The sequence below is a fragment of the Mirounga angustirostris genome, unplaced genomic scaffold (assembly GCF_029215605.1).
Source record: "Mirounga angustirostris isolate CCGP_5_RB_7025 unplaced genomic scaffold, mMirAng1.0.hap1 SCAF_13, whole genome shotgun sequence".
NCBI lineage: Eukaryota > Metazoa > Chordata > Mammalia > Carnivora > Phocidae > Mirounga > Mirounga angustirostris.
This window is the reverse complement of record NW_026991721.1, coordinates 13,231,268-13,247,624: the sequence shown is the minus strand read 5'-3', so window position 1 is coordinate 13,247,624 and position 16,357 is coordinate 13,231,268. Positions and strand designations below refer to the sequence as shown.

General features: G+C 36.6%; 1 protein-coding gene and 1 pseudogene across 1 annotated transcript; both read right to left on the bottom strand.

Moving 5' to 3' along the window:
• Positions 1–1,585: 1,585 nt before the first annotated feature.
• Positions 1,586–2,521, bottom strand: LOC123856410 (olfactory receptor 5W2-like). The gene has a single exon (XM_045892613.1). The coding sequence runs from the start codon at positions 2,516–2,518 to the stop codon at positions 1,586–1,588; it is 933 nt and encodes a 310-aa protein (XP_045748569.1). The 5' UTR covers positions 2,519–2,521.
• A 9,088-nt stretch (positions 2,522–11,609) lies between these two features.
• Positions 11,610–14,646, bottom strand: LOC123857981 (olfactory receptor-like protein OLF2; annotated as a pseudogene).
• Between the last annotated feature and the right edge of the window lie 1,711 nt (positions 14,647–16,357).

Here is a 16,357-nt window from a genome sequence, read left to right as displayed (position 1 = left end):
TATTTGAAGAGAGAGAGAGAAAGAGGGAGAGAACAAGCATGAGAGGGGGGAGGGGCAGAGGGAGACTCTTCAAGCAGACTCCTCACTGAGCACGGAGCCCAACAGGGGCTCGCTCTCACAACCCATGAGATCCTGACCTGAGCCAAAACCAAGATTTGGTCACCCAACCAACTGAGCTGCCCAGGTGCCCCTACATTCAGTGGCTTTTAATTTCTATAATTGTAATTGGTAATTAAGAGTGTCCTTGGGTCTTATATGATCCTTCAAATATATGCCATTCCCATGATGCCTCAGCAAGCTAATTCAGTACTTTAACCATTAGAAAGTAGAGCACAGACAGATTAAATTGACAGATATCAAACATGTACATGGAAAAATGCTCTTTACTTCTGGTGTAATTAATATGTAACTTTTTATTAGATCCATTACTTTAGTATCCACAACCATTTTATGTACTTTCTGAAGAGTTATAAAATATATATATTCAAGCCACATACCATACCCTCAGTTAATTGTGTTGTTGATACCTAATAAGCTCTTAAAAATGTTATCTAGTATTTCATTTGGTATATGTTTGTTTTGCCATTTCTTGTCTTTGGCACCATGCAGGTACTTTGGATAACAGGGATGGGATGCTCAATCCTTGAACAAAGAAGGCCCACCATCTTATTTTGGAGGCAGTGATTTAATAAACAAAGCAATATTAAAACAATACTTATAGGAGATGGTTGTCTGTGAATATAAAAAGGGGGCACTTAACCAGAGCTGAGAAGGAAGAAAGATGGGAAGGAAACCTTCCCTGAGGAAGTGATGCAGGACTTCTTAATAATTTCGGCACAATGATGTAATTGACCAAGGCACTTTACATTGCTCTTTATAACCTACACATGTTGGACTTTCTTAATTCTTAAGGTATAGAACTGTTCACCTCAAGACCTCTGTAACTGTCAGACGCTCTGCCTAGAATCTTTTACTTTCCCCAACTTGCCTTTTTTTTCAGATCTGAGACTGAATATCATCATCCAGATAAGCCTTTCTTTGCACACTAGTTTTTGACTTTTTTTTCTAGATTTTTTTAATTTTTTCTTGATTTTTTTTTCATTTTTTCTAGATTGTTAACCCCGAGTTTTTATTTCATGAAAGTTTTAAAACTTATTATAAACTATTTGAATGCTTAATTAATGTTTGTTTATTCCTCTAGATTATAGGATTCATTAATTTGGAAACTACTGAATTATTATGAAATGCAATGCACCTAAATGTACAAAAAGTACTTAGTGAGTACTCAATAATAAATCCAAGTATACTTGTAATAATGCTTAAATGAAAAATAAACAAGTAAATATATGGCAAAATTAGAAGGGCCGGGATGTTTGGCACAAAGAAGTAGTTTCATAAATAAATTGAAGACCATAGTGAAGCATAACAGGTTTGAGGAACTGCAGCATTTTTTTATGATTGAATTTTAGTATAGATATTTATTTAAGTATTTGAGAAAATTGTTTTTCATAGATCATACTATGTAATTTTATGAAAACACCACTCTATGTGTGTGAGTGTATGTGCACATGCAGAATATAAATACTTAAAACCATATTTTATTTTTCAATTTTTGTAGGGCCCCTTTCACATCCTTGTTCCGTAGGCTATAAATCAGTGGGTTTAGCATGGGAATCACAAGGGTGTAAAACAATGAAGTAATTTTGTCTTGATCTAGGGAGTAGGAAGAACTCGGCCGGAAATACATAAAGAGCATGGTTCCCTGGAAAATTGCAACAGCAGTTAAGTGGGAGGTGCAGGTGGAGAAAGCTCTGAACCTCCCCTCAGCAGAGCAGATCTTCAAGACTGATAGGATTATGTAACAGTAAGAGACAAGGACTCCTGAAATGCTACTCAGTTCAATGAATCCAAAAATGGTGAATATCGCTAACTCATTGACCTGTGTATCTGAGCAAGAGAGCAATAGGAGAGGAGGTACATCACAGAAGAAATGATTAATCTCATTTGATCCACAGAAACATAACTGGAATGTTAAAGTTGTGTGTATGAAAGCATCTGCCATCCCCACCAAGTAAACCCCAGCCATGAGCAAGGAGCACACTCTGCTGGACATGCTGACTGTGTAGAGCAAGGGGTTGCTAATGGCCTTGTACCGATCAAAGGCCATCACTGTCAGAAGTAGACACTCAGAATCTGCAAAAGTACAGAAGATCAAGAATTGCAGAGCACAGCCCATGATGGGAATTGATTTGTTTTTGGCAAATAGATCCACCAGCATCTTGGGCCCAACTGCTGTAGAATAACAGAGGTCACAGAAGGAGAGATGGCTTAGAAAAAAGTACATTGGTGTGTTCAGCTGGGAATCCATTCTAATTAGAGTAATCATTCCCAGATTTGCCAGGAGATTAATGAGGTAAATAACCAGAATGGTGGTGAATAGAGTCACTTTCATCCCAGGGTTATTGGTAATTCCCAAGAAAATGAATCCAGTTAAGGAAGAACAATTTCCTTTGTCCATTCTTCTTTGTGCGTGTTCTAAACTTTTTCAAAAATCACAAGCAAGTGATAGATCAGACTTTGACTTTACTGGGTACCCAAAACACTATCTGTAAGACAAAACATGGTCTTATATTATTTTCTTTACCCTCAGGAAAGAGCCCAATGAGAGTCACTTTTAAAAAAACATTGTTGTGTTATGAAAAAAACTAAAAAATGTTTGGGATAGAAAGTTGATAACTGTGGGTTCTAACTACATATGTCTTTCCTGAGATATATTACTTGTCTTGACTTCTATTGTCCAGTGTCAAGTACTAAATCTGAATAAACTGAACGTTCACTCTATATCCAAAATAATATAAAAGAAACTACAAAGTTGTTGAGAAAACACCAGAAGATACTGGACATTATGTGTTAGGGGGAAAAAAAAGAGAAAGAGAAAGAAGGAAAGAAAAAGTGAAAGAAGGGAAAAAAGAAAAAGAAAAAGAAAGAAAGAGAAAGAAGAAAGAAAGGAAAGAAAGAAGAAAGAAAGAAAGAAAGAAAGAAAGAAAGAAAGAAAGAAAGAAAGAAAGAAAGAAAGAAAAAGAAAGAAAAAGAAGAAAGAAAGAGAAAGAAAAAGTTATTATGGTATAGTGTTTGGTGTAAACTGATTTTAGTGTTTACTGAAATATGAACTTTTTTTTTAAGATTTTATTTGTTTATTTGAGAGAGAGATTGCAGAAAGGGAGAGTAAGAGGGAGAAACAGACTCCCAGCTGAGCAGAGAGCCCCATGTGAGGCTTGATCCCGGGACCATAGAATCATGACCTGAGCTGAAGGCAGACACTTAACTGACAGAGCCACCCAGTCGCCCCTGAACATGTTTTATACAATATTCTATCACTTACCCTCACTGATTTGCCACATTTAGAATCCATTTAGAATGGATTTAGAATCCATTTGTATGACGGACCTTCGCTATAGGACAAATCTTTTGAAAGACAAAGAGAGGTGATAAAAAGAAGAGGAAACAACAGAATATCATGTATAAATTTGTATACCTTTGGGTTTTAAGTTGTCTTTTTCATTAACATAAAAAAGGGAAGAAGAAAAATAAACGTTTCTGAGATGTATAGTCTCCTGTCTTGTGTTTATATACACATTTTGTACATATGTGTCTGTTGATATACGAAAATTGCAATGTGGGTGGTGGTCTCATTTTTATTTTTCTAGACTTAAATACTATGATAGGTGGTCTATATGGACTTGGATTTATTTGTAACATGTTAACTCTTTTATTTTTGATAAAACTAGAGCAAATCTTAAGTTTATATGTACAAAAACTGATGGTGTACCTATTGACCTTGGTTAAAATATAAATAAGCAAAATCTTTACTATCCTTATACAAATGACAAATGAGGTAAAATCCACACAGGTCTAATAAAGAAATAGGATTGCTTGGATGATAGGTTGCAGAATTTATTTAAATTAGTTAAGGGGCACCTGGGTGGCTCAGTCCTTAAGCGTCTGCCTTCTGCTCAGGTCATGATCCCAGGGGCCTGGGATCGAGCCCCGCATTGGGCTCCCTGCTCCGCGGGAAGCCTGCTTCTCCCTCTCCCACTCCCCCTGCTTGCATTCCCTCTCTCGCTGTCTGTCTCTCTGTCAAATAAATAAATAAAATCTTTAAAAATAAATAAATAAGTTAAGCAGGTATACAATGATTCATTTATAAATTCCTTAATACTTGATTCCTCATTTTTTCCAAAAAAAAAAGGTGTTTTCCAAACTATATTTTTTAAATTTAGTTGCTTAGAAACTTACCTGAAATGAGCATCTTTCTGTTCTTATTTCTGGCACAGGAGCATAAGCAGATGGCATTTTATTTCTACCTGATGACTGTTGGGATTTAATCCCTAAAGATTCTGCCTTCACTCTTCTGGGTTATGGGAATGTGATTAATTAGATTTCTGCTTCTGTATTTTCCCCCGTGAATGTTGCATCAAAGACTAAACTTTCAATTCTTCACTCCATACCAAATTGATCAATTATCAGCATTTTACTAGAATTTATTCTAACACTATGCTCATGGCCATGAATCTCCACTGACCTCCAGTGAAATCAGATGTCTAATTAAATTCAAATAGATTTTCTACTTAATAATCTGTATTGCCTTTTCATTGTTCACCCAGTTTCTTCCGTTTCTGAAACAACCCCCCTACTTCTCATTTAGAAGTATGATAATCTGACATACTGTTTTTTTTTTCATTAGTCATTGTTTGTTTCCTTTCTCTCAACCCACATTTCAATGTTTTTTTCACTGTGTAGAGGTGCAAAACTTTTCCCTTCTTCTAGGTTCTTTCAGTAACCTAATAATTAATTTGACATAAGACAGATTAACAGGAGAAAACAAATTTAATTTCATTCATATGGGAACCCCATAAAAATTATGAGACTCAAAGAAGTGACCAAATAAGGCAGCTTTTATGCCTTTTAGACAAGGAAATGATAAATCTGTGAAGAATTGACAAGACAAAGAGGTTTGTCCTTGGGGTAGTAAATTAGGAATTAACAAGATTTTTATTTATACAGCCTTCTTGGCCCTAAATTCCCTCTCTCTGGTCATAAGGATGCCACTTTATCACCTGGTACAGGGAGTGTACTTTTCATCTGGGAGATTAATTTCCTGCTTTCAGAGGCATATTCTGCTCTCCTTCCACTGTAAAACATCTACACCTAGTACATTCTTTACCGAATTATTTGTGTTACCTAATTATATTTGTGTCTTTTTACACTCCTACAATCCTTAGTATAGGATATGCATAAGTAATGACTCAGTAAATGTGTGGTATTAAATATTTTCCTGTTGTTAGTCTGGTAGATGTTCAACAAAGAGGATAATAAACCACCTTTCTACTTACATAGTTCACATGTACAAGGATGAACTTTTATTTATTCATCTTTCTTTTTTAAAGATTTTGTGTATTTATTTGAGAGAAAGAAAGAGCCCAAGTGGGGGAGTGGCAGAGGGAGAGGGACAAGCAGACTCCCCATTGAGCAGGGACCCCCACAAGGGGCTCCATATCAGGACCCCAAGATCATGACCTGAGCCAAAGTCAGATGCTTAACTGACTGAGGCACCCAGGCACCCTATGGGATGTACTTTTATTAAAAAATATGTGGTAATAATGCTCTTAAAACAAAGCCAACTTCTATTTATTTAAAAATAAGTTTTGTGTGCTATTATTTGTGGCAAATTCTCAAAATTATTTGAGAATTGAGAAATACTGAAGTGTGAATTTTGTGTCTACTCACATCCCTCCCATACAGATACAAATGTAATGCTCCACCTTCTTGTATCCTCATTACTCCTGTTGGTCCCTGACTCATTTGGACTTCTTCGTTGGGACTGAGAGCTAAATCCTATGTTGCCATTATTCTGCCCTATAAAATGTCTCTGTTCTGTCTTCTATAAACGTACCTTTAAGCACCTCTTTACTCAGCACTCAGATTGGTGATGCAAAAAGTATGGAGATCTTACCAAACTCTGTGTGGCTTTCATATATTATTTAACTTATCCATATACATTATCATATTTCTAATATTACCTCCTGTTTCCTGAGCTGTCTTTACCAATCTCATTATACAGAGACTGAAAGTGAGATCCAGATGTAATCAGTACTAACTTCTGGAGTTTCATAGCATTATGTTCTTAAGACTCAAAGAACTTGCCCATAATAGTTTCCTGACTACAGTGTAATGAACTGCAGGACATTATGCTAAGTGAGCTGAGCCAGACAGCAAAAGATAGACACCCGTATGATATGACTTATATGTCTGATCTAAAAAAGCCAAACTCACAGAAACTTGTAGAATGTAGAATGGTGCTTTCCAGGGGCAAGAATTGGGTGGAGAAATTGGGAGATGTTGGACAAAGGGTGCAGACTTGCAGTTATAAGATGACTAAATTCTGAAGATCTAATGCACAGCATTGTGATTATAGTTACAATACTGTATGAGATACTCCAAAGTTACTGAGAGACTAGATCTTAAATGGCTCAGTCGGTTAAGCAAGGGACTCTTGATTTCAGCTCAGGTTATGGTCTCAGGGTCGTGATCTCAGCATCCTGAGATCCCCATCTCCAGCTCTGCTCTCAGTGGGGAGTCTGCTTGAGATTCACTCCCTGTGCCACTCCCTCTGCTCTCTCTCTCTCTTTCAAAATAAATAAATAAATAAATCTTTTTTTAAAAAAGAGCCACACACTTTAGCAAAGTAGTGAGGATTAGTGCTGTGTTAGCAAATTTTCTAATCATCTTTCCACAGTATAGAACTAATTGCTTGTATCATTATGCACACACCTTACTCTGGATTCACTGGTTATGCCTATGTTTAAAGATGTCAGTGCCTGTGTGGAAGTCACGAATAATAAGAGGAAGGCATGGACCTATATTATTGACTCATTACATGCAGACATTGATAATGTCTTACTGGGACAGTTACATTGGCTGCTAACTGGTTGCAGGTACACTATGAGAAGCATATGAGTTACAGATATAAACAGTAACAGGAATGACAGGGATTGGATTAGATAAGTTAATATAAATTATTTTGATATAACTTTCTCTGAATTTCTGTGGAAAGTCAAGAGAGATTTCTGTAATGAACTTTTGCAAGTCATTAACCCAACCTCCTATTTTGGTCTTGAATTCCTAGTTTCCACGGAGTGGTTAGTCATCTTCCGCTCTCACAAACTTAGGCACATGGATTTCGCAAATTTTATAGGTCAGTCTATTCCATTTTTGGACACTCTTTTATTGATCTTAAAATGTCTCATTTAATACAATTCACATCCTTCTTTTTAGTTCACACATTAGACTAAGAATTGCTTTTAGGAGCCAAGATACAGATCAAATCTAAGCTTAAATGCACTCCAGTTGTCTTAAGGAAAAGCAAAGTGCTAGAAGCTAGGCATCTTTATGCTTCTAATATTGACACCCATCTGTGCTTTGGCTTCAGTCTGATTAAATTACGCTCCTGCCATGTTGTTCTTCATGACAGTACCTAATTTATAGGTAAAATGTCCAAATAGGGGACATCTGGGTGGCTTAGGTGGTTAAGCATCTGCCTTCGGCTCAGGTCATGATCCCGGGGTCCTGGGATCAAGCCCCACATTGGGCTCTGTGTTCAGTGGGAAGCCTGCTTCTTCCTCTCCCACTCCCCCCTGCTTGTGCTCTCTCTCTTTCTCTGTCAAATAAAAATAAATTAAAAAAAATGTCCAAATACTATTGGTTAATTGAGAGTATATTGTGACTAAAGGAAACATCCCCCATTTATTTGTTTGTTCATTTATTTTCTACCTCCAGATCTCCTGCTACTATGTCTTAGAATCTCAGAAAGAATTTCACCCTGGACAACGAGGAGTCTCATTGTCCCACTTGGGCTTTACTGGCCATCTGAAAGAGTTCCACAAAAGCCTTCTACAGTGGCACCTAGGTAGCCTTAGACATTGAATGACTTTTAGCTTGTGCAATTGTAGCAAACATTTAAGAGTGCCCCATATTCCTTCTTTTTTTAAAGATTTATTTACCCATTTGAGAGAGAGAAAGGGTGGGTGGGTGGGGGCTGAGGGGGAGGGAGAGAGAGAATCCCAAGCAGACTGTGATGATCATGGAGCCAGATATGGGGCTCAATCCCATGCCCCATGAGATCACAACCTGAGCTGAAACCAAGAGTCAGACACTTAACGGACTGAACCATCCAGGCATCCAAGAGTGCCCAGTATTCTTGTATGTCTGTCCTTCAAATGCATATCCTTATCCTTGTTTACTAAACAAGACACTTCAGTGATTTTGATGCAGGCAGGCTGCATCCAAGGGCCCAGAAGGGGGTCCTGGTCCTGCAGGATCAGCCAAGAGTGTGCTTGGCTTCACACAGTATAGAAATCAAACCTGAGCCAGCAGGAGGTAAAAGCAGACTTTATTGAAGATATATATAGAGAGAGATACAGATGGAGCATCCAGGAGACTTGGAAAAGGAATGAGGGAGTCTTGTCTTTGTTTGGGGTCTGGGATTTTTACTGGTGATTGTGGTCTGGTGCATGTGTCTTCTCGGGTAACAGGAACTGGTCAGAAGAAGGATGGGGTCTGGGTGTTTTTCATAAGTCACTCATTCCCTGAAGCCAGGGGTCTTGGCTTTGAGATAGTGACAGTGGTCTAGAATAGGCACATGATGGCTCTGCTCAGTCATCCTTATATATCATCTACTGTGCTGGAAGACTCCAGTGATATCATCACATCTTTGTCCCTTACAAGGAGGACATATGCTATTTGCAGTACCAGGCATGTGTAGAGTGAGGTAGGGTGTAGGTGCTAGAAGAAGAAGCCAGAAAAAAAGCAAAGGGAAAAACCCCCAGCTTTTTCTCTTATGGGGTCCCTTTGGTTTTCCTGTCTCAATTTGATCATCAGCAAACTAGAGCAGAGTCAAGTTAAGTTGTCAAATATCTTGTAAACACCCAGATAAGAGGTCTTTGGTAAAATTATTTTCCAAATAATTTGTAGGTCTTTCATCTTCCCCTACACCTAGCATCCACAACTACTTTATGTGCTTACATATATGATACAAAAATGTATTTAAGGCACATACTTGAACCCAGTGATTTATTTTGCCTCCATGAATTTAATAAAAATTAACTGTTTTTGATATCTCTTTCTTTCTTTACCCAGATGGTATGGTGGTGTTGAGTAAAGAGATAAAAATGCACAGTCCTTGAACTCTGAGTATTCATTGAGGGGAATGATTTAGGAAACAGTCATGATTCAACAGTGCTCTCAGGCACAGGGTGGTGTACGAACCAAGCTTAACAAGGGCTGGAGGGAAGGAAAGCCTGTGGAGGAAGTGACTGAGTTGTGACTTGCAGCACTATAATCCAGCCACACTGGTTGTCTTTAAATTCCACAGATGACTTGGTCCTGTGCCCCTGAGGACCCTCTAGTTGCTGATCCATCAGCATAGAATGCTTTCTCTACCTACCTGCAACTATCAGCTAATCCCTACTTATCTTTTAGATCCCAGATTAATTGTCTGCGTTTGAAAGAGGTACTTTTTAACTTCTGTTTTGTTTTGGGAGGCAAATTAATGCTCAGAGTCTGAGTGTGTCTTTGCTAGCAATTTATTTAGCACAAGTTCACTGTGCGAATTTCACTAGCCTACAGCATATACAGTGATGTCTTTTAAGAAGACAATAAAGGAATTACATATTCCAATCAATGATAGATTAATTGCACTATTGTTCCAGGCAGGGGGAGATGAAAAGAATGAAGTCCAAATTTAGTTGAAGTGGACTTTTATAGGAGTTGGTACTCAGGAGAGATAGCTTAGCCACCCCAGAGCTGTCGTCCAGCTGCCTGTGCAAAAGTAAAAGTCCCCTATTGCTAGAGGGCATTGCTAGGGAATGACAGAGTCAGTGTTGATGAGCAGGATGATCTTCATGGGCTAGTACCTGGCTCTCAGCTATCACCACTGCCAGTAGAAGAATGACATTTACCAGGCAGGAGCTCATTGCTCCAAGGTCATTGGAGAGCTAATTTTTTAAATTAAATTAAAATTTTAAAATGTTTTATTATTGACTATAGTTGACAAGCAATTTACATTGGGCTCAGATGTGCAACATAGTGATTCTACGCATTACTCACTGCTCACCGTGTGTTCCTGTTGCCAATAATGTTATTGCAACATTATTTACTATATTATCTATACTGTACTTTTTAATCTCTGTTACATAGTTTATAACTGGAAGTTTGTGCCTCTTAATCCCCTTCACCAATGTTGCCCACCTCCCCAGCTCAAAACCCCTTTGGGAAACACTAGTTTTTTTTGTATTTCTGCTTTTTGTTTCCTTGTTTATTCATTTGTTTTTTTAAAATTCAACATATAAGTAAAAGCATATGGTATTTGTCTTTCTCTGTCTGACTTATATCACTTAGCATAATATTCTCTAGGTCTGTCCACAGCTGCAAATGGCAAGATTTCATTCTTTTTTATGGCTGAATAATATTCCACTTCATCCATCCCACACCTTCTTTCTCTGTTTGTTTATTAATGGACACTGGCTTGCTTTCATATCTTGTTTACTGTAAATAGCACTGCATAAACACAGAGGTGAATATAGTAGCCTTACCCAGACAATACACATTCAAGGAGTCCTCACAAGTCTCAGTATTTATAGTCTACGTGCGCCTCTGCCAAAGTTGATTCTTCATGTATTTTTTATAATAAGCCTCCTCAGCAGTTGAGCTACTGAGTTATTATTATAAGTAAAAACAGATGAGATAACAAAATCCTGAAAAAAACATATTTCATTCTTATAGCAAAATAGCATTACTGTTTTATTTTTTTAAGATTTTATTTATTTTTTATTTGAGAGAGAGAGAGAGAGAGCTTATGTAGGGGGACAGGTGAAGAGAGGAGAGAAACTCAAGCAGACTCTGTGCTGAGCGCAGAGCCTGACATGGGGCTCAATCTCACCACCCTGAGATCATGAAACCAGGAGTCGGATGCCACCTAGGTGTCCCCAGCTTTACTCTTATAAACAATTTTATTTTCTCATAAACAAGTAAATTTGTCATTTCAAACAATTTCCTTCACTATATTTGAACAATGTACTTTGGGTTTATAGTGTCTATTATTATTTTTTTACATTATGGGTAATTATAGTTTATTATAAGTAATTTAGTATTACTTAATTAAAATTGTAATTTGCATTAGGCAATAAGATTTATTAGTAAATAAACTGCTAGATTCACCATGAAATTCAAAGCACGTAAAGGTACTTAGAAAATACTCAAGAACATATAGAAAATCAATTCATGCACAAATGAAAGATTGAGGAAACAAAAATTTTGCAAACTAGGAGTCTAGAAATTTCCCACAAATGGGGAGTACCAATTATAAATTCAAGACATAAAATGAACCATGGGGTATTTAGGGAATGACACATTTTGGCATGGCTGGTAATGGTATAAATACTCATTGAATCACACCACAGTAGCCAAAACAATTTTGATTTCCATGAATCATAGTGTAAGAATGGGAGAAAATATACATACATGTATGTTTTCAATGAAACTACTTTTTATTTTTAAGGTTTTTTTAGGGCCTCTTTCACATCCTTGTTCCATAGGCTATAAATCAGAGGGCTTAGCATAGGAATCCCAAGGGAGTAAAACAATGAAATAATTTTGTCTTGATCAAGAGAGTAGGAAGAACTCGGCTGGAAATACATGAAGAGCAGAGTTCCCTGGAAAATCGCAACAGCAGTTAAGTGGGAGGTGCGGGTGGAGAAAGCTTTGAACCTCCCCTCAGCAGATTGGGATTGATCTTTATCACTGCTAGGATGATATAGCAGTAAGACACACAAAGAACTGAAAGAGCAATCAGTTCAATGAAGCCAAAAATGGTGAATATCACTAACTCATTAACTTGTGTATCTGAGCAAGACAACAAGAGGAGAGGTAGGACATCACAGAAGAAATGGTTAATTACATTCGACCTACAGAAACATAACCGGAATGTTAGTATCGTATTTACTGAAGCATCCACAATTCCCACCATGTAAACCCCAGCCATGAGCAAGGAGCACACTCTGCTGGACATGCTGACTGTGTAGAGCAAGGGGTTGCTAATGGCCTTGTACCGACCAAAGGCCATCACTGTCAGAAGTAGACACTCAGAATCTGCAAAAGTACAGAAGATCAAGAATTGCAGAGCACAGCCCATGATGGGAATTGATTTGTTTTTGGCAAATAGATCCACCAGCATCTTGGGCCCAATTGCTGTAGAATAACAGAGGTCACAGAAGGAGAGATGGCTGAGGAAGAAATACATGGGTGTGTGAAGGTGGGAATCCATTCAATTAAAATGATCATCTGGAGGTTTGCAACAAGAATGATGAGATAGACAATTAGAAATGTGATAACAGAGTTGCTTTAACTCCAGGGTCATCGCTAATTCCCAAGAGAAGGAATTCATTCACAGAAGAGCAATTTTTTTCCGTCCATTCTTCTTGATTCTTCTAAAATGCTACAGCAATAATCAAGAAATGGTAGACCAAAGTTTTAACTCTTCTTGACACTCAGAAAACTATCATCTCTAAATTGAAAGGGATTTATTTCAGTACATCATATTCTTTATAGTCTTTTTCTTCAGACAGTCAGACAAGTTTCATTGTTATGTTGCTGACAAAAGCGAAATGTTTGGGAAAGATCTTAGAGAAAATTTGATTCCAAATTTGGATATCCTCCATAAGGTATATGATCTGTGTGCACCTGCATTGCTTTGTCCCAGTGGGCAACCATGAATGAAACTCATTACAGGTCAAATGTAATATGAAAGCAATACCTAAATTAAAAACAAGGTTGGAAATACATTCTTATATTTTAAAAATAAATAGCTAATTGAACACAAATGATTACATTTTCTGAGTTCTTTAAGTATCATGATTTTTTTAAGCCTCTGTATTAAATTCAGAAACAATGAACGTATCTCTGATTTAAGAATAATGAGCAATATGTTTGTGACTCTCCCCATCCACAATGTTTTTAGTATTTATTTAGACATTAGATATATTTTAATAAACTTTTCTCTAGTAATATATTACTATTTTGCCATGTTTTTATTTTTTACATGCAGGAGTGACCTGGTGCCAAAGGACATTTCTCTTGATTAGTAAAAAAAAAGAATACTAAAAACAAGTGGAAACTACAGTGTTTCACACATACTTTTCCATCTCTTTGGATTTTAAACCTGACTTGCTTATTAAAAATAGAGATGGGTGGGCACCTGGGTGGCTCAGTTGGACACCTGGGTGGCTCAGTTGATTGGGCGACTGCCTTTGGCTCGGGTCATGATCCTGGAGTCCCGGGATCGAGTCTCGCATCGGGCTTCCTGCTCAGCGGGGGGTCTGCTTCTCCCTCTGACCCTCCCCCCTCTCATGTGTTCTCTCTCATTCTCTCTCTCTCTCAAATAAATAAATAAAATCTTTTAAAAAAACAGAGATGGGAACAAGAGTAATAAATGTATCTTTTATAGGGGTGTGTGTGTGTGTGTGTATACATGCCCCTGTCTTTTGTTGAAAGGTGAAAACTGGAATATGGATGATCTGATTTTGTTTTAGCTTTGAATAAATACAATATGTGGTTCATATGGGGTTGAATTTACACAAATTAACATTTGTGTTTTGACACGATACTTCAAATATTACAGATAAAAATAGAAAAAAATATTAACTTTGCATATACCCTTTCGTAGATATTAAAAAACCCACTGTTTTTTTTTAATTTTGATTAAGATATAAATAAGTAAAATTGTTTATTTGCTGATCAAAATGGATGTGATTCACCTTGCTTAAATGAGAAATACCTCCTTTTTTGCCATTAGATTGCAGAGTATTAACCACAGGAAATAAGTAAAAAATCATTTATAATTTTTTAAAAATTTGATTCCTCGTTTTTCCAAATATAAGCATTTTTTTCTTGATTTTTTAAATTTAGTGACTCAGAAACCTACTTGTGATGGGTAACTGCTTCTGTGCTTGCCCCTAGCAGCTGAACCATACAGACAGATTGCATTTTATTTTCACTCAGTGTCATTTGGGGCTGAAGTCTCTCATGCCTTGGCCTCACACTTTTATACTATACAAATCTGATTAATTAGATTTCTAGTTCTGTGTTTTCCCTCATGAATATTGCAACAATTCCAGCAAAGGCTGAGTTTCAACTCTTTGCACTTGCACCAAATGGATCTTTAGGAAGATAAAATGATTTTATAGTATCATTCATTGCTGTTCTGAGTCTATACCATCTTCCTCCAGTCAGATGAGACTTCTAATGAAACTCAAAGAGACCTTCTACTTAATTACTTTATCTGTTAATTATTATCTATTCTGTTTAATTTATTACATTAATAAGTTTCCTGTTAATTATTGCTTACCCTTATTTTTATCCTGTTTCTTTTATTTCTGAAACAAACTCCTTCACCTTCCCACTTAGAAACAGAACACTTCTTCAATGGTTATATTAAATACATTTTTTTTCATTAAGTACGTGTGATTCCATTCCTCCAACCACATCATCTAACCGGATTTCAATTATTTTATGACTATCATATCCACTGTGCATAGCACACTTTTCCTTGCATTATCTTTACTTTATTCAGCTATGTGTCTACATTGTTGTTTCTTTAGTAATAATAGCCGCATTAAGCTTATTTCTGTATATCCTACAGCCCTAGCACCAGCTCTGGTACAAGTAATGTCTAATTGAATCTTTGTTCTGAAGTATTTTAGGTGGATAGGCTCATGGGTGATAAACAAATAGTTGAAATACAGAGATTTTACAAACTGTTTCAACTAATATAGATCATATATTACATGTGTGCATGGAAGAGGGTTTAAGAAAAACCAAGGTTCTATTTGTTTCTTAAAAATTTTGTTTGCTTTTATTTATTCCAATTTTTACAAAGTTGAGAAGTATTGGAGTGTAATTCTGTGTCCTCTCCAGATCCCTTCCAACGGTTGTGATGCAATGCTCAATGATCCCTGAACCTTTTCCTGTCCTCTTGGTCCCCGTCACTATTGATGACCATCAGCAATAACCAGAGCTAATCAGTCCTTCACAATGACCTGACTGGTATAAACTTTCATCTACCTTTCCTTTCTGTAATGTGAAATTCAACTCTCTTTTCAATCAGTGCGTTTTGTTCTGTGTGTGCTTGCAAAGAATAAGAAAAATTCATTCATACATACTTATGTATTTAATTTGAATATATGAAAAGCTAATAACAAAATAATGGGAAAATGAGAATTTTCAAGATTCCACTACTGACTGATGGTAGTTGTGTCTAATTAAAGATGGTTTCAAGTTCTCTGACATTTCTCCCATGGACACATGGTGTCTTCCCCCACTCCCCCATTAAGTTGGGTTAGCCTTTGACTGCTTTGATGAATACAGTATGGAAAAGATAATTATCTTTCTGGAACTAGTTTTCAAGAGGCATATACTTTTTTACTAATACATTATTTTAACAAAGTTAATAATAATCAAAACTAGAAACAAAGAGATAATCATGAATAGGGGAACAAATTAATGGATTAAGATAGTTCCATGATATGGATCATTATAAATCATTAAAAGGCATATATTGGAGTCCTTTATATTGGTGCAGAAGGATTTGCAAAAGACTAAAGTTAATTGGGAAATTTAACATGCAATGAATCATATATACACTATTTTCTGAAAAGCAAGTGATGACCATATGTTTACTAATGAATGAGCATAGTGAAAAATAAGAAACTATAAAGAACGAGCTGTTAGCATAGGTCATGGGATTTTTGAAGTGTACATTAGGAAAAAAAGATGTAGCATACTGGAGATGAATGTGTGAAATAAAGTAATGAAGGGAAAGATTATCCACTAAGAAAGTAAAATTCAAAAGTCTGTAAGATTATCTCATTTTAAAAAATTACATGTTTGTGTATGTGTGTGTGCATTGCGTCTGTGTGTGTGTGTGTTTTCATTTATGTATTTCCATGAGGCTCTTATTTCCTAGTTTTACTGAGATACTGACATGTAAGATTGTACAGGTTTCTCCCACTTTTTGAAAGTTTGTGTCATACCACTTCGTTTTTACAAAGACTACATTTGTACCTGTTTTTGCTAACTTGCCTGATGTGTGGAAGTCACTCAGCTATTTTCTTGATCTCTTTCAGAAGGAATTGTAGCTAGTTGTTTGGTGTGTCTGTGGGAAGCGAGGTGTTGGAGCCTCCTATGTTTCCCTATTTAAAGACTTCCCCTTAGTGCAATTGCTGGGTCATAGGGTAGCTCTATTTTT

Bases quoted from the DNA above. Each gene is read 5' to 3' on its own strand.
- LOC123856410 (XM_045892613.1), bottom strand. From the start codon at position 2,518: ATGGACAAAGGAAATTGTTCTTCCTTAACTGGATTCATTTTCTTGGGA.